Source organism: Rattus norvegicus, chromosome 11, assembly GCF_021556685.1.
Source record: "Rattus norvegicus strain SHRSP/BbbUtx chromosome 11, alternate assembly SHRSP_T2T, whole genome shotgun sequence".
Taxonomy (NCBI): Eukaryota; Metazoa; Chordata; class Mammalia; order Rodentia; family Muridae; genus Rattus; species Rattus norvegicus.
The window spans coordinates 54,834,603-54,854,069 of NC_141544.1; the positions used below are offsets into that span (position 1 = coordinate 54,834,603).

Sequence of the window (19,467 nt, forward strand, 5' to 3'; positions counted from 1 at the left end):
AGAAACACTGTAGAGACCTTGAATTCCCTATTGAATGAGCACAAGGAAGATCAGAACCAGGGACTGACAAACTCTCACTTAAGGCAGCTTAACACTCACCTTGTATTCAGGAGTACTTAACATGCTTGCATTTGTCAGTAAGTCAATATTTCATAAACTACAGGCTTTAAAAGTAGAAAACCTTGACTACTAGGTGGAATAATAGATCCATGAAGATTTCCATTAAGTAGAAAACCTTGACTATTAAGTGGAATAGTAGATCCATTAAGATTTCCACTTCAAGAACATTCCGGCACTAAGGACTATCTTGTGTAGAGGTTGTGAATATCCAAATGTTATTTTCTTCAATTAAAAGAAACTGTTAAGTATTTTCCATTCAAGATAGTCTAGTGTCTTATTAAAAATAAGACAGGAAAAATTACATATTAGTTGCATGACTATAGTAACAAAAAAGAGTATATAAGTGTATATCATACACATGAAAAAATAAATGTTTTGTGAGTTTATATGTAACTGAAGGTATTTATGGCAATACCCTGAAAATACCAGTGGTAAAAATGTACAAAAATTTTGCTAGGAATAAAAATAAACATGTTACAGAAAATTTTACTTTAATATTTGTAAAATAAATCACATGCTTATATAATATTGTGAAGGTTTCCTTCAAGTGCAAATTCAATGCAAAAGACAATAAAATAAAATATTGTCACAGGCAGTATTTTAGAAGAATGTTTTCTTTTTTATTGGAAACCTAATTTCAAGAATCTAAAAGTTATACAATGGAAGCTATACTTCTCTAAAAAACATTTTTATCAGGACATTTGTGATAAAAGATATTTGTTTAATACATACCTAAATATTTAGCTAAATTATATGACAAAGTTCTTAGAATTATTGAATCAATAATAACTAAATTGTCTTATAAATGCTCACATTTAGAAAACTTTAATCTCCTTTGTATGATTATTTTTCTTAGTAAATGTGCTGGGAAAGTCAGATTGAGTGAGGAATATGATTATATTGTTCTGAGTTGATTTATCTAATTCTATGTAATATGAATACAATATAATATTGTGAGACTAGACTATAAACCACTAGTTGAAAGGGAATTCATGGCCACATATCAGCCTAGGAATCCTATAGCTCATATATGTTCCTTCTCCCCTTACCTTCCATTCAAATATTGTTATCAGCAGCAATGGCAACCACAAAGACCAATTTCTGACATTTATTTTACTATAGCAAAATATAAAATTTATAAATTCTTGAATACATCACTACTTGTAATATTAATATAAATATATATTGAGTTATATGCATAAGTAATCATTTATTTTAATACTCTACCCTTTTATACTCATTCCAGATTCCATTTATCTTTCTAAGATACTCCAATATTGTTTCCAACTGTCCCAACATTTGTCCAAATATTCTACATTTCTTTGGAATATATTGTATTAAGAGATAGAGATTCAGAATTATTTTTATTATTATACAAATGTCGAAAATCTAAAAAAGCTACATTAACATTCTGGGCTAGGGTCATTCAAAAAAGAACTTTGTATTCATGCCTCAATTGGGACCATCTTTTATTAATAATTTCTCACTAATTATTAAGTAGTATGTTCAATTAATCCCCATAAATATGGAATTTCCAAGGAGACATTTAGTCTGTAGGATCCAAATTCTCAGAAGCGAATGAGCACAGAGTTTCAGGAGGCACTAATTCTAGGTGCCATTGCCTTCAAAGGGAGCTCATGAGCGTCTGGTAACCTGGAATAACAGATTCCAATCCATAATTCTAGAGATTGCCCGCCCCACTTTAAGAAGGAAGAAATGGCCTGACAATTATCTGGAAACTATTTATTTCATTTTTCTTCTCAGGGCAGCTGTTACCTCTTTGTTCCTCAGGCTGTAGATAAAAGGATTTAGAAAGGGAATAATTATTGTGTAAAATAAAGAATACATCCTGTCCTTATGTTCACCTGATCCAGACCCGGGACGCACGTACATAAGGAAAAGTGTGCCATAGAACAAAGACACAGAGAGCAGGTGGGCACTGCAGGTGGAAAAAGCCTTGCTTCTGCCTTTCTCAGACTTTGTTTTCAGGATGGCAAAAAGGACAGAGAAGTAGGAGACGATAATAGTCATAAACGTAAAACCTTGTATGAAAGCTGAAAATATTAAAACCAGAAGGACATTGACTGAAGCATCGGTGCAGGAAATTTTGAATAATTGCAAAATTTCACAGTAGAAATAGTCTATGATGTTGGATTTGCAAAAATGTAATCTCACTAACAAACCCACATGAATTGCTGAGTGTAGAAACCCTACAGTATAAGAAACATGTATAAAATGCATACAGAGGCTATTGGACATCATCACTGGATAAAGCAAAGGGTTGCATATGGCCACATAGCGGTCATAGGCCATCACTGACAGTAGGAAGCATTCTGTCGTTGCACTGGAACCAAAGAAATAAAACTGGGTGAAGCACTCAACCAACAATATTTTGTGATCCTTAGATAAAATATTGACAAGCATCTTGGGAGTCACAGAGGATGAAGCACATGCATCTGCAAAAGCTAAGCTTCCCAGAAGTAAGTACATGGGAGTATGGAGGTGAGGGTCCTTCCAGATGAGAGCGATCAGGCCAAGGTTGCCCACCATGGTGATGAGGTAGATGATGAAGAAAATCAGGAAGAGTGGAATCTGCAGCTCGGGACTCTCAGTGAGTCCCGTGAGAACAAATTCTGCCACCACAGTCTGGTTTTCTCCTGTCATGTCTGTCCCAAACAATCCTAGAATGAAAGGGCAAGGAAGGAACAGTCACAGAGAAAGGATTCAATTGTCATGGCTTGTGCTGCTGCTGAGTTCCTGAGGGGAGATTTCATTTCATTAATGTTTATCCATTTTTGTCCTTATTTGTCTACTTTTCAAAATTCATTATTTTAATTAAAATGTAAATACCAAATTTCCCCTCATTTGAAACCTCCTATGTATCTTTCCTTGCTCTCTCTCAGATCTACAACCTCTTTTTTTTGTTTACTTATTTAGTCTTATTTATATACTATATATAGTATATATGTTAGGGACATATTACTATATACAATATGTTCGGTCCTCATTACATCTACTTTTATGTACACTGCATGTCCTCAGAATAATTCATCCAATAGGGATAATTTATGAAAGATTATTTTCAGTCTGATGAGGATATAAAAATTCTCTTTTATAGTATCTTTTTAGAATTCAAATGCTGTACAATTTTAAAGAGATTTTTGGAATTTCTATACAGTAATATTCCACTTATTCCTGTATGTTTTTGTCACCATTATGAACGCAAATTTTACTATTTCCATAAATCAAGGGTTTATTCATGACCAATAATATCTGAAGGAACTCAGGGTTTTATTAATTTTTTCCCCCTTCTTGATATAAGGTCTTTCTTTGGTGGCCTGAAACTTTCTTTGTAGATTAAATTAGTCTTGAACACACAGTGATCCCCCTGCTTCCGTCACCTTATGGCTGGGCTGCATATATGTTACTGTTATTTCTACATGTGCTTATTTCCTTATTTATAGAATCATATTACTGAAGTTTAAGGAACATAAAATATTTTATCATGAGAAAATAATATAAAAACAGGCCTTAAGCAATTTTAAAATATAAGTAAATGCTACTTTTCTGAAAGTTAAAAATCACCATAAGTAACCAGTTTTCAGATGTCAGTTTATTTTTATTGAAAATTCAAAAAGAATGAATGAATTTCAAAATCTTTAACTGTAAATTATACTGAAAAAATCATTATTGAACAAACCCATATTGTTATTATTACTCCTTTTATTTTTCAGATTATAATATAATCACAGTAATTCTTTCTTCCTGCTCTTCTCTCTAAATCCTTCCATATATCCCACCTTGTTCTTTCAAAGTCATGGCCTCTGCTCTTCATTAATTGTTAAATGTTTAATCTGAAAATTATAAGAGATTTTTTTGTCCTGAATTAACTAATTCAATTTTCTTTATTAACTCCAACAACCAAAGAAAGAATATCCCTACTAGCAGGATACGAATTGTGCAATAATACTGTTTTCCAATGTTTACTCTTCATAAGTGTAAGAGTCTGTGTTATATGAGAGTTATAAGGGAACTTATTGTCATCACATTCATTAACTTCCCATAATCTCATTATTTATGAAATTAAAGAATGTTTATTGCCTCCCCCACATATACTAAAAACAGATTTCTCATTTTAAAAATAAAATATATAGTATTTGGGCATCTGATTGTATTTCAGTTAGGAAAATCTTGCATAAAAATTGAATATGTTGAAGTGTTCTAATCGCTCATTTATTCTATATTACTGTAACTTTACATTTAAACATTCTGACAATTTTCATACGTTCATAAACAATGAATGTCTATCAATCTGTTCATGTGGGTGTTAATAAATATTTATATTTTCTTTAAGAATATTTAGTATTTTACGTGCATGTTTATGTAATCTGTTATCTCCAAACACATTGCAAACTGAAACAGAATCATGCAAATCTTTTCGCTCTCACCTAAATCCTTTAAAACAGTAGAAAACTGGAACACTGATAATTTTCATGAAGAAACTCAAAATGTACAGAAAGAAGCAGTATTATTGTATGGAACTCCAGACTATAAGGAAACAACATTTCTTATTTTTATTTCAAAATGACTCTTTATCACTTCCAAATTCCCTTAATGCTTACTAGAGATTCCCCAGGAGGGTGAAGTCAATGTTATTCTGGGCATTGTGAGCTAATCACCAAGCTATCAATAACTAGTTCCATAGTGTGTTCTGTTTACAAACATCAGGGAATTAAGCTAATAATAAGCTTCCTTTTTAAAATTTTGTTTGCAGTTTTTAAAAACTTTATTATTTTTTCTTTTTTTTTGGTTCTTTTTTTCGGAGCTGGGGACCGAACCCAGGGCCTTGCGCTTCCTAGGTAAGCACTCTAACCACTGAGCTAAATCCCCAGCCCCTATTATTTTTTTCTTATGATACATTCTGATTATAGTACCACCTGCTCCCAATACTCCTAGTTCTTCCCCAACTCACCTGTCATTCAGATCCACATTCTTTCTGTCTCTCCTTAGAAAACAAGGAAGCATAAAATGAACAATAGTCAAATAAAATACAGTAAGATAAAACAAAATGATTTGTAAGAGGATAAAACAAAAGAAGCAAAAGAGTAAAAAAATAAAAAAGCATAAGGAACACACAAGCACAAACACAACCACATATGTATACACAGAATGCTCATAAATCATAAAAGTAACAACTATAATATTCATGTAAATGATTTGTAAGTTTAAAAAATAGAATTTAGAAAAAAATCCCGACTCAGCATTATGAGACAAAGAATTTCCAAAGGTGCCATTGAGTTTATTTCGTATCGGCCATCTGCTGCTAGGCATGAGACCTACCCTTATGAGCCATTTGTTTCCTTCTTGAGACTCTCTTGAAGAAAATTTCCCAATTCTTTTTACAAGGCCACAGTTACCCTGATACTTACACTACATAGAGGCCCAAGAAAGAAAGAATTACAGACTGGTTTCCATTATGAACAGAGACACAAACATTTTCAATAAACAGCTTGTAATATGAATCCAAGAACACATCACATCACAAAGATCATCCACTATGATCAAGTAGGCTTCATTCCAGCATGGTTCACTATCCAAAAATCAATAAATGCAGTCTACCACAGGAATGGACTGAAAGAAAAAAGAAAAGCATGATAACTTCATTAGATACAGAAAATGACTTTAACAAAATCCAACACCTCTTTATGATAAAAGACCTGGAGAATTAGGGATACAAGAAACATACCTCAACAAAGTAAAGGCAGTTTAAAGCAAATGCATATCCAACATTAGCTTAAATGCAGAGAAACTTAAAACAATTCCACTAAACTTAGAAAAAACAGCAATCAAAGAAATGGTTGTTCACTTTCTCCATATCCACTCAACATAGCATCTGACGTTTTAACTAGAGCAATGAGATACCTGAAGTTCAAAGGGTACAAATCAGAAGGAGAGAAATCAGGCTGTCTTTATTTGTAGCAGATATGATTGTAAACATAAGTGGCCTTATAAATTCCACCAGGGTACTCCTCCAGCTGATCAATGCTTTCAGTAAAGATCTGAATACAAAATTGGCACACAAAAAACAGTTGTCTTCAGGATACAGATGGCAAATGGACTGAGAAAAGAATCAGGCAAATGACACTTTTCAAAATATCCTCAAAAAATATAAATCTTGCAGTAACTCTAACCAAAAAAGTGAAAAGTATACACGATCTAATTCCTTTTAATATTTCACAACTTAACTAAAATAATTGGTTTCTACTTAGAAATACTGAATGTGTCTTATGTGTCACATGCTCAAATCTAAGACTATGATATGTCTTGATTATAGTCCCCAAATTGCCATTCTTTTGGATTTTGCTACCTTAGCAAACAAAATCACCAAAAATGTATTACTCAAACAAACCAGGGAACTATCATTGACCCTCATTTCACCTCAATGCCTTTATTTCTATCTTCAACAAGACCTCAATTTTTTAATTAATTTTTAGTAAACAAATATTTTTCTATCTCTATAATTGACTTAAAAGTTCTAAAACTTTTCCTTGAAAGCATGAATAATGGAAGAGAAGAGAAAGAGGACAGAAGACATACAATAGTTTGCTGAAATCATCAGGTAATTGATGGAGAACATTGAATAACAGCTATCAGGAGAGATGTGTGGTGCTCCAGCTGACATCTTTACTTTCAATAGTTAAGCAAAATAGGAAACTTCACATAGCAGGACAGGAAAATTTGAGTCTTTCCGGAAATGATCCATGAATCTTGGAGGACGCCATACCCTTTCATTGGATAGGAGCAAGAACAGCAGACAAGGGAAGCATTGGTTTAAGACAGAAAGGTTCAAAAAATAGGAACTGTACTTGAGTAAAAGACTGCAAAGAGGAGAATAAGGGGAAGGAAGCAGGCAAAAATTTACAGATTTCAAAGCAATCTAATAAAATTTAAGTATTCTTACAGAAATGATAATAGAAGTTGATAGCCTTTATTATTGTTATATACATATGTGTGTATAATTGTTTGTATGCACATATATATCTATAAATATACAGAGAGAGAAGGAGGGAGAGAAAGAGGGAGAGGGAGAGAGAGAGAGAGAGAGAGAGAGAGAGAGAGAGAGAGAGAGAGAGAGAGAGAAAGGAAGAGAGGGAGAGAGGGAGAGGGAGAGAGACTAATTTTTCTTTCAACAGTCATTAGTTGATTATAGTTCTTTGTCTAGGGGTGGAACCCTGTGAGATTTTTCCCCTTCCATGCTAACATGTCAACTTATATTTCGTCTGTTCCTGTCTTGTTTATGTGGATTTTCGTAGGAGAGACACTCTCACAGCAGAGTATCTCGTGTTCTGGCTGTCTTTCTGCCCTGTCCTCTGCAATGTTCCCTGCACTGTAGATCAGGAGCTGTGCTATAGATGCTTCAATTGGTGCTGGGTCCCCCAGGATCACTTGGTCTTTCTGCTGTGTCCATGGGGTTTTCTGTGATGGTCTCCATCTGCATTAAACAGAAACTTCTTTGATAAAGGGTGGTAGATTGACTTCTCCCTGGTTATAAGGATAAGACCTAGCCAGCTTTCCAGGGCTAGTGAGGTCATAGCTTTTAGAAAAGGATCTCCTTCTGCCACTTTGCAAGATCAGCAAAATCCCTTACTGCATTCGAAATCTTATCATTATAGCCACTGGTAATAATCTTTTCTATCTAGAAATTCTTGCTGTAGTTGCTCTTTGTATACACACAAATAACTTTTAAAAGTTTTTAACGTTGCCATGTTTTAAATGCACAGGACCAGTACATAATTTGTTCACGCTTACCTTACTTCCTACTGGTCATATGTCCTTTACATAACTTTGTAAAGTACTTTTTAAGAAAAAAAAATAGGATATTGTCATTATAATGGATGAGGCATTAGTATGAAAATCCAGACATTAAAGATTCCATTATCAAAGAAATAGAATAAGTGTAGCCTGTTGCCAAGAACAGAAGAGTAAACTGTCATCCTTGAAGATAAAGTTAAACATTTTTTATTATTTTTCATGATACATGTAAAAATAATTTATTTCCCACACTTAGTAGGCATATATGTCTTTTGTATCAATCATTATAGTAAAGTTTCTCATTAAAGTAGTAAAATTGGCAAGGCAGGAACAACCAGCAGGCCAGCATCTTGCATTCATAACTATCCAACCCTGACATTCTTGGCCTTTATTATTGTACATATGTTAAACTGAAATAACAATGAGGATAATGTGGAAATTGCTCTCACAAAAGCTGTCCTGTCTGAGAGACAGATCATCCATGAGTTTGTATGAAAATATCAACTACACATTTCTGAGATACAAACTTTTTCAATGTGCTCAACTTGTGGTCTCTATAGTTCTTATGGGGAAGACTTTAAATGGACTCTTTAGATAGTGGTGCTTATTAGCAATTAAAAAAATACGACCGGAAGTCCCACACCCGTGGATCCCGGCCTGCAGCAGCTCTCTGCTCCCAGACCCCCTGAGAGAGAGACCCAACCGCCTGGTCAGGTGGGCACTCCTGAGGCTGCAGAGCGGAAGAGACCACCAACACTGCCCACCCCTGCCCACATGCCTGGCCCAAGAAGAAACTGTTTAAGGCCTCTGGGCTCCCATGGGGGAGGGCCCAGGAGCGGCAGGACCCCTGCCTGAGACACCACCTGAACCTGAAGGAAACAGACCGGATAAACAGTTCTCTGCACCCAAATCCTGTGGGAGGGAGAGCTAAACATTCACAGAGGCAGACAAGCCTGGGAAACCAGAAGAGACTGCTCTCTGCACACACATCTCAGACGCCAGAGGAAAACACCAAAGGCCATCTGGAACCCTGGTGCACTGAAGCTCCCGGAAGGGGCGGTGCATACCTTCCTGGTTGCTGCCGCTGCAGAGAGCACGTGGGCAGCACCCCACGAGCGAACTTGAGCCTCGGGACCACAGGTAAGACCAACTGTTCTGCTGCAAGTGACCTGTCTGGTGAACTCAAGACACAGGCCCACAGGAACAGCTGAAGACCTGTAGAGAGGGAAAACTACACGCCCGAAAGCAGAACACTCTGTCGCCATAACAGGCTGAAAGAAAACAGGAAAACAGGTCTACAGCACTCCTGACACACAGGCTTATAGGGCAGTCTAGCCACTGTCAGAAATAGTAGAACAAAGTAACACTAGAGATAATCTGATGGCGAGAGGCAAGCGCAGGAACCCAAGCAACAGAAACCAAGACTACATGGCACCATCGGAGCCCAATTCTCCCACCAAAACAAAAATGGAATATCCAAACACACCAGAAAAGCAAGATCTAGTTTCAAAATCATATTTGATCATGATGCTGGAGGACGTCAAGAAAGACGTGAAGAACTCCCTTAGAGAACAAGTAGAAGCCTACAGAGAGGAATCACAAAAATGCCTGAAAGAATTCCAGGAAAACATAATTAAACAAGTAGAAGCCCATAGAGAGGAGACACAAAAATCCCTGAAAGAATTCCAGGAAATCATAAATAAACAAGTAGAAGCCCATAGAGAGGAGTCACAAAAATCCCTGAAAGAATTCCAGGAAAACACAATCAAACAGTTGAAGGAATTAAAAATGGAAATAGAAGCAATCAAGAAAGAATACGTAGAAACAACCCTGGATATAGAAAACCAAAAGAAGAGACAAGGAGCTGTAGATACAAGCTTCACCAACAGAATACAGGAGATGGAAGAGAGAATCTCAGGAGCAGAAGATTCCATAGAAATCACTGACTCAACTGTCAAAGATAATGTAAAGCGGAAAAAGCTACTGGTCCAAAACATACAGGAAATCCAGGACTCAATGAGAAGATCAAACCTAAGGATAATAGGTATAGAAGAGAGTGAAGACTCCCAGCTCAAAGGACCAGTAAATATCTTCAACAAAATCATAGAAGAAAACTTCCCTAACCTAAAAAAAGAGATACCCATAGGCATACAAGAAGCCTACAGAACTCCAAATAGATTGGACCAGAAAAGAAACACCTCCCGTCACATAATAGTCAAAACACCAAACGCACAAAATAAAGAAAGAATATTAAAAGCAGTAAGGGAAAAAGGTCAAGTAACATATAAAGGCAGACCTATCAGAATCACACCAGACTTTTCGCCAGAAACTATGAAGGCCAGAAGATCCTGGACTGATGTCATACAGACCCTAAGAGAACACAAATGCCAGCCCAGGTTACTGTATCCTGCAAAACTCTCAATTAACATAGATGGAGAAACCAAGATATTCCATGACAAAACCAAATTTATACAATATCTTTCTACAAATACAGCACTACAAAGGATAATAAATGGTAAAGCCCAACATAAGGAGGCAAGCTATACCCTAGAAGAAGCAAGAAACTAATCGTTTTGGCAACAAAACAAAGAGAAGAAAAGCACACAAACATAACCTCACATCCAAATATGAATAGGACAGGAAGCAACAATCACTATTCCTTAATATCTCTCAACATCAATGGCCTCAACTCCCCAATAAAGAGACATAGATTAACAAACTGGATACACAACGAGGACCCTGCATTCTGCTGCCTACAGGAAACACACCTCAGAGACAAAGACAGACACTACCTCAGAGTGAAAGGCTGGAAAACAACTTTCCAAGCAAATCGTCAGAAGAAGCAAACTGGAGTTGCTATTCTAATATCAGATAAAATCAATTTCCAACTAAAAGTCATCAAAAAAGATAAGGAAGGACACTTCATATTCATCAAAGGAAAAATCCACCAAGATGAACTCTCAATCCTAAATATCTATGCCCCAAATACAAGGGCACCTACATACGTAAAAGAAACCTTACTAAAGCTCAAAACACACATTGCACCTCAAACAATCATAGTGAGAGATTTCAACACCCCACTCTCATCAATGGACAGATCATGGAAACAGAAATTAAACAGAGACGTAGACAGACTAAGAAAAGTCATGAGCCAAATGGACTTAACGGATATTTATAGAACATTCTATCCTAAAGCAAAAGGATATACCTTCTTCTCAGCTCCTCATGGTACTTTCTCCAAAATTGACCATATAATTGGTCAAAAAACGGGCCTCAAATGGTACAGAAAGATAGAAATAATCCCATGCGTGCTATTGGACCACCACGGCCTAAAACTGGTCTTCAATAACAATAAGGGAAGAATGCCCACATATACGTGGAAATTGAACAATGCTCTACTCAATGATAACTTGGTCAAGGAAGAAATAAAGAAAGAAATTAAAAACTTATTAGAATTTAATGAAAATGAAGGTTCTTTGAGAAAATCAACAAGATAGATAAACCCTTAGCCAGACTAACGAGAGGACACAGAGAGTGTGTCCAAATTAATAAAATCAGAAATGAAAAGGGAGACATAACTACAGATTCAGAGGAAATTCAAAAAATCATCAGATCTTACTATAAAAGCCTATATTCAACAAAACTTGAAAATCTTCAGGAAATGGACAATTTCCTAGACAGATACCAGGTACCGAAGTTAAATCAGGAACAGATAAACCAGTTAAACAACCCAATAACTCCTAAGGAAATAGAAGCAGTCATTAAAGGTCTCCCAACCAAAAGGAGCCCAGGTCCAGACGGGTTTAGTGCAGAATTCTATCAGACCTTCATAGAAGACCTCATTCCAATATTATCCAAACTATTCCACAAAATTGAAACAGATGGAGCACTACCGAATTCCTTCTATGAAGCCACAATTACTCTTATACCTAAACCACACAAAGACCCAACAAAGAAAGAGAACTTCAGACCAATTTCCCTTATGAATATCGACACAAAAATACCCAATAAAATTCTGGCAAACCGAATCCAAGAGCACATCAAAACAATCATCCACCATGATCAAGTAGGCTTCATCCCAGGCATACAGGGATGGTTTAACATACGGAAAACCATTAACGTGATCCATTATATAAACAAACTGAAAGAACAAAATCACATGATCATTTCATTAGATGCTGAGAAAGCGACTGAAGCTCCCGGAAGGGGCGGCACAGGTCTTCCTGGTTGCTGCCGCCGCAGAGAGCCCTTGGGCAGCACCCCGCGAGCAAACTTGAGCCTCGGGACCACAGGTAAGACCAACTTGTCTGCTGCAAGAGAGCTGCCTGGTGAGATCGGGACACACAGAGGCAGAGTTCATCTAGGACCGGGCACGTCCTGTGTTTGCCGGAAGTCCCACGCCCACGGATCCCGGGCCCGCAGCAGCTCTCTGCTCCCAGACCCTGTGGGAAAGAGACCGCACCGCCTGATCAGGTGGGCACTCAGGAGGCTGCAGAGCGGAAGAGACCACCAAAACTGCTCACCTCTGCCCACATCCCTGGCCCAAGAGGAAACTGTATAAGGCCTCTGGGCTCCCGTGGGGGAGGGCCCAGGAGCGGCAGGACCCCTGCCTGAGACACCACCGGAACCTGAGGGAAACAGACCGGATAAACAGTTCTCTGAACCCAAATCCCGTGGGAGGGAGAGCTGAACCTTCAGAGAGGCAGACAAGCCTGGGAAACCAGAAGAGACTGCTCTCTGTACATACATCTGGGACGCCAGAGGAAAACACCAAAGGCCATCTGGAACCCTGGTGCACTGAAGCTCCTGGAAGGGGCGGCACAGGTCTTCCTGGTTGCTGCCGCCAGAGAGAGCCCTTGGGCAGCACCCCGCGAGCAAACTTGAGCCTCGGGACCACAGGTAAGACCAACTTGTCTGCTGCAAGAAAGCTGCCTGGTGAACTCAAGACACAGGCCCACAGGAACAGCTGAAGACCTGTAGAGAGGAAAAACTACACGCCCGAAAGCAGAACACTCTGTCCCCATAACTGACTGAAAGAGAGGAAAACAGGTCTACAGCACTCCTGACACACAGGCTTATAGGACAGCCTAGCCACTGTCAGAAATAGCAGAACAAAGTAACACTAGAGATAATCTGATGGCGAGAGGCAAGCGCAGGAACCCAAGCAACAGAAACCAAGACTACATGCCATCATCGGAGCCCAATTCTCCCACCAAAACAAACATGGAATATCCAAACACACCAGAAAAGCAAGATCTAGTTTCAAAATCATATTTGATCATGATGCTGGAGGACTTCAAGAAAGACATGAACACACGTAGGGAAACACAGGAAAACATTAATAAACAAGTAGAAGCCTACAGAGAGGAATCGCAAAAATCCCTGAAAGAATTCCAGGAAAACACAATCAAACAGTTGAAGGAATTAAAAATGGAAATAGAAGCAATCAAGAAAGAACACATGGAAACAACCCTGGATATAGAAAACCAAAAGAAGAGACAAGAGATAAAGGCCTCACCAACAGAATTCAAGAGATGGAAGAGAGAATCTCAGGAGCAGAAGATTCCATAGAAATCATTGACTCAACTGTCAAAGATAATGTAAAGCGGAAAAAGCTACTGGTCCAAAACATACAGGAAATCCAGGACTCAATGAGAAGATCAAACCTAAGGATAATAGGTATAGAAGAGAGTGAAGACTCCCAGCTCAAAGGACCAGTAAATATCTTCAACAAAATCATAGAAGAAAACTTCCCTAACCTAAAAAAGAGATACCCATAGGCATACAAGATGCCTACAGAACTCCAAATAGATTGGACCAGAAAAGAAACACCTCCCGTCACATAATAGTCAAAACACCAAATGCACAAAATAAAGAAAGAATATTAAAAGCAGTAAGGGAAAAAGGTCAAGTAACATATAAAGGCAGACCTATCAGAATCACACCAGACTTCTCGCCAGAAACTATGAAGGCCAGAAGATCCTGGACTGATGTCATACAGACCCTAAGAGAACACAAATGCCAGCCCAGGTTACTGTATCCTGCAAAACTCTCAATTAACATAGATGGAGAAACCAAGATATTTCATGACAAAACCAAATTTACACAATATCTTTCTACAAATCCAGAACTACAAAGGATAATAAATGGTAAAGCCCAACATAAGGAGGCAAGCTATACCCTAGAAGAAGCAAGAAACTAATCGTCTTGGCAACAAAACAAAGAGAAGAAAAGCACACAAACATAACCTCACATCCAAATATGAATAGGACAGGAAGCAACAATCACTATTCCTTAATATCTCTCAACATCAATGGCCTCAACTCCCCAATAAAGAGACATAGATTAACAAACTGGATACACAACGAGGACCCTGCATTCTGCTGCCTACAGGAAACACACCTCAGAGACAAAGACAGACACTACCTCAGAGTGAAAGGCTGGAAAACAACTTTCCAAGCAAATGTTCAGAAGAAGCAAGCTGGAGTAGCCATTCTAATATCAAATAAAATCAATTTTCAACTAAAAGTCATCAAAAAAAAGATAAGGAAGGACACTTCATATTCATCAAAGGAAAAATCCACCAAGATGAACTCTCAATCCTAAATATCTATGCCCCAAATACAAGGGCACCTACATACGTAAAAGAAACCTTACTAAAGCTCAAAACACACATTGCACCTCAAACAATAATAGTGGGAGATTTCAACACCCCACTCTCATCAATGGACAGATCATGGAAACAGAAATTAAACAGAGACATAGACAGACTAAGAGAAGTCATGAGCCAAATGGACTTAACGGATATTTATAGAACATTCTATCCTAAAGCAGAAGGATATACCTTCTTCTCAGCTCCTCATGGTACTTTCTCCAAAATTGACCATATAATTGGTCAAAAAACGGGCCTCAACAGGTACAGAAAGATAGAAATAATCCCATGCGTGCTATCGGACCACCACGGCCTAAAACTGGTCTTCAATAACAATAAGGGAAGAATGCCCACATATACGTGGAAATTGAACAATGCTCTACTCAATGATAACTTGGTCAAGGAAGAAATAAAGAAAGAAATTAAAAACTTATTAGAATTTAATGAAAATGAAGGTACAATATACCCAAACTTATGGCACACAATGAAAGCTGTGCTAAGAGGAAAACTCATAGCGCTGAGTGCCTGCAGAAAGAAACAGGAAAGAGCATATGTCAGCAGCTTGACAGCACACCTAAAAGCTCTAGAACAAAAAGAAGCAAATACACCCAGGAGGAGTAGAAGGCAGGAAATAATCAAACTCAGAGCTGAAATCAACCAAGTAGAAACAAAAAGGACCATAGAAAGAATCAACAGAACCAAAAGTTGGTTCTTTGAGAAAATCAACAAGATAGATAAACCCTTAGCCAGACTAACGAGAGTACACAGAGAGTGCGTCCAAATTAACAAAATCAAAATTGAAAAGGGAGACATAACTACAGATTCAGAGGAAATTCAAAAAATCATCAGATCTTACTATAAAAACCTATATTCAACAAAACTTGAAAATCTTCAGGAAATGGACAATTTCCTAGACAGATACCAGGTACCGAAGTTAAATCAGGAACAGATAAACCAGTTAAACAACCCCATAACTCCTAAGGAAATAGAAGCAGTCATTAAAGGTCTCCCAACCAAAAAGAGCCCAGGTTCAGACGGGTTTAGTGCAGAATTCTATCAAACCTTCATAGAAGACCTCATACCAATATTATCCAAACTATTCCACAAAATTGAAACAGATGGAGCCCTACCGAATTCCTTCTACGAAGCCACAATTACTCTTATACCTAAACCACACAAAGACACAACAAAGAAAGAGAACTTCAGACCAATTTCCCTTATGAATATCGACGCAAAAATACTCAATAAAATTCTGGCAAACCGAAACCAAGAGCACAACCAAACAATCATCCACCATGATCAAGTAGGCTTCATCCCAGGCATGCAGGGATGGTTTAATATACGGAAAACCATCAACGTGATCCATTATATAAACAAACCGAAAGAACAAAACCACATGATCATTTCATTAGATGCTGAGAAAGCATTTGACAAAATTCAACACCCCTTCATGATAAAAGTCCTGGAAAGAATAGGAATTCAAGGCCCATACCTAAACATAGTAAAAGCCATATACAGCAAACCAGTTGCTAACATTAAACTAAACGGAGAGAAACTTGAAGCAATCCCAGTAAAATCAGGGACTAGACAAGGCTGCCCACTCTCTCCCTACTTATTCAATATAGTTCTTGAAGTTCTAGCCAGAGCAATCAGACAACAAAAGGAGATCAAGTGGATACAGTTCGGAAAAAGAAGAAGTCAAAATATCACTATTTGCAGATGATATGATAGTATATTTAAGTGATCCCAAAAGTTCCACCAGAGAACTACTAAAGCTGATAAACAACTTCAGCAAAGTGGCTTGGTATAAAATTAACTCAAATAAATCAGTTGCCTTCCTCTATACAAAAGAGAAACAAGCCGTGAAAGAAATTAGGGAAACGACACCCTTCATAATAGACCCAAATAATATAAAGTACCTCGGTGTGACTTTAACCAAGCAAGTAAAAGATCTGTACAATAAGAACTTCAAGACACTGAGGAAAGAAATTGAAGAAGATCTCAGAAGATGGAAAGATCTCCCATGCTCATGGATTGGCAGGTTTAATATAGTAAAAATGGCCATTTTACCAAAAGCAATCTACAGATTCAATGCAATCCCCATCAAAATACCAATCCAATTCTTCAAAGAGTTAGACAGAACAATTTGCAAATTCATCTGGAATAACAAAAAACCCAGGATAGCTAAAGCTATCCTCAACAATAAAAGGACTTCAGGGGGAATCACTATCCCTGAACTCAAGCAGTATTACAGAGCAATAGTGATAAAAACTGCATGGTATTGGTACAGAGACAGACAGATAGACCAATGGAATAGAATTGAAGACCCAGAAATGAACCCACACACCTATGGTCACTTGATTTTTGACAAAGGAGCCAAAACCATCCAATGGAAAAAAGATAGCATTTTCAGCAAATGGTGCTGGTTCAACTGGAGGTCAACATGTAGAAGAATGCAGATCGATCCATGCTTATCACCCTGTACAAAGCTTAAGTCCAAGTGGATCAAGGACCTCCACATCAAAGCAGACACACTCAAACTAATAGAAGAAAAACTAGGGAAGCATCTGGAACACATGGGCACTGGAAAAAATTTCCTGAACAAAACACCAATGGCTTATGCTCTAAGATCAAGAATTGACAAATGGGATCTCATAAAACTGCAAAGGTTTTGTAAGGCAAAGGACACTGTGGTTAGGACATAACGGCAACCAACAGATTGGGAAAAGATCTTTACCAATCCTACAACAGATAGAGGCCTTATATCCAAAATATATAAAGAACTCAAGAAGTTAGACTGCAGGGAAACAAATAATCCTATTAAAAATGGGGTTCAGAGCTAAACAAAGAATTCACAGCTGAGGAATGCCGAATGGCGGAGAAACACCTAAAGAAATGTTCAACATCTTTAGTCATAAGGGAAATGCAAATCAAAACAACCCTGAGATTTCACCTCACACCAGTGCGATTGGCTAAGATCAAAAACTCAGGTGACAGCAGATGCTGGCAAGGATGTGGAGAAAGAGGAACACTCCTCCATTGTTGGTGGGATTGCAGACTGGTAAAACCATTCTGGAAATCAGTCTGGAGGTTCCTCAGAAAATTGGACATTGAACTGCCTGAGGATCCAGCTATACCTCTCTTGGGCATATACCCAAAAGATGCCTCAACATATAAAAAAGACACGTGCTCCACTATGTTCTGAGCAGCCTTATTTATAATAGCCAGAAAATGGAAAGAACCCAGATGCCCTTCAACAGAGGAATGGATACAGAAAATGTGGTACATCTACACAATGGAATATTACTCAGCTATCAAAAACAACGAGTTTATGAAATTCGTAGGCAAATGGCTGGAACTGGAAAATATCATCCTGAGTGAGCTAACCCAATCACAGAAAGACATACATGGTATGCACTCATTGATAAGTGGCTATTAGCCCAAATGCTTGAATTACCCTAGATCCCTACAACAAACGAAACTCAAGACAAATGATGAAAATGTGAATGCTTCATTCCTTCTTTAATTGAGGAAAAAGAATACCCTTGGCAGGGAAGGGAGAGGCAAAGATTAAAACAGAGACTGAAGGAACACCCATTCAGAGCCTGCCCCACATGTGGCCCATACATATACAGCCACCCATATAGACAAGATGGATGAAGCAAAGAAGTGCAGACCGACAGGAGCCGGATATAGATCGCTCCTGAGATACACAGCCAGAATACAGCAAATACAGAGGCGAATGCCAGCAGCAAACCACTGAACTGAGAATAGGACCCCCGTTGAAGGAATCAGAGAAAGAACTGGAAGAGCTTGTAGGGGCTCGAGACCCCATATGTACAACAATGTCAAGCAACCAGAGCTTCCAGGGACTAAGCCACTACCTAAAGACTATACATGGACTGACCCAGGACTCTGACCTCATAGGTAGCAGTGAATATCCTAGTAAGAGCACCAGTGGAAGGGGAAGCCCTGGGTCCTGCTAAGACTGAACCCCCAGTGAACTAGCCTGTGGGGGGGGAGGGCGGCAATGGGGGGAGGGTTGCGAGGGAAACACCCATAAGGAAGGGGAGGGGGGAGGGGGGAGGGGGATGTTTGCCCGGAAACCGGGAAAGGGAATAACACTCGAAATGTATATAAGAAATACTCAAGTTAATAAAAAAAAAATACATAAGTACTTGCAAAATTTTTATATCATGATATTAAGATTAACTTAGCATTAACTTTATATGAAATGTCTTTATCTGATAAATCTTCCAATTTTTTGATTAGAAGTTACACCAAAAATTCTGGAAAAATATGCATTTGTACAAAGGCTCTTCTGCCTTGAATAGACCGCTTTGAATAGTGGGAACTGTGCATGAACTTCCTGGGGAATGCATCTACTTTCTGTGGACATGCATAGATTTGTTGTGTCCCGTGTTAAGTGTAACTGTCCAATCAAGTTGGAAAAATAATCATATTGACTGTCATACAAAACGGAAAATTGTCCCACGCGCGACTTTCTGCCGGCAAGAAGCACGCGAGATATAGAAATTCTTGCTATGAGTGATACTTTATTCCTATCTCATGGAGAAGCCCCGCGCAACGGCCAGGCACGCCTTTTTAACCCTCGCGCACGCATCCACACCTGATTGGTTGCTTACTCATGATCTCATCAGGCACGCCCCGGAATGCCAAAGACCTGGCAGGAAGGCACTCTTGCACATGCACACAGTTAACTTCCTGAGAGGGGGGCCAGCTGGCGCAGCGAAGGCTGGCGCCATCTTGACTGACTTGGCCTTCCACGTGGGGCGCAGTGGAAGCCAGCGCCATCTAGTGGTGGCGCATGTTATTGCGGCCCTCTACAGAAAATTAATTCCACCCCAGGAAAATACAAACTG

General features: G+C 38.4%; 1 protein-coding gene across 1 annotated transcript; it reads right to left on the reverse strand.

The window, feature by feature from the left end:
* Nucleotides 1–1,863: 1,863 nt before the first annotated feature.
* Nucleotides 1,864–2,793, reverse strand: LOC120095566 (olfactory receptor 5AC1-like). Its single transcript, XM_087577437.1, has one exon. The coding sequence runs from the start codon at nucleotides 2,782–2,784 to the stop codon at nucleotides 1,864–1,866; it is 921 nt and encodes a 306-aa protein (XP_087433563.1). The 5' UTR covers nucleotides 2,785–2,793.
* Nucleotides 2,794–19,467: the final 16,674 nt, after the last annotated feature.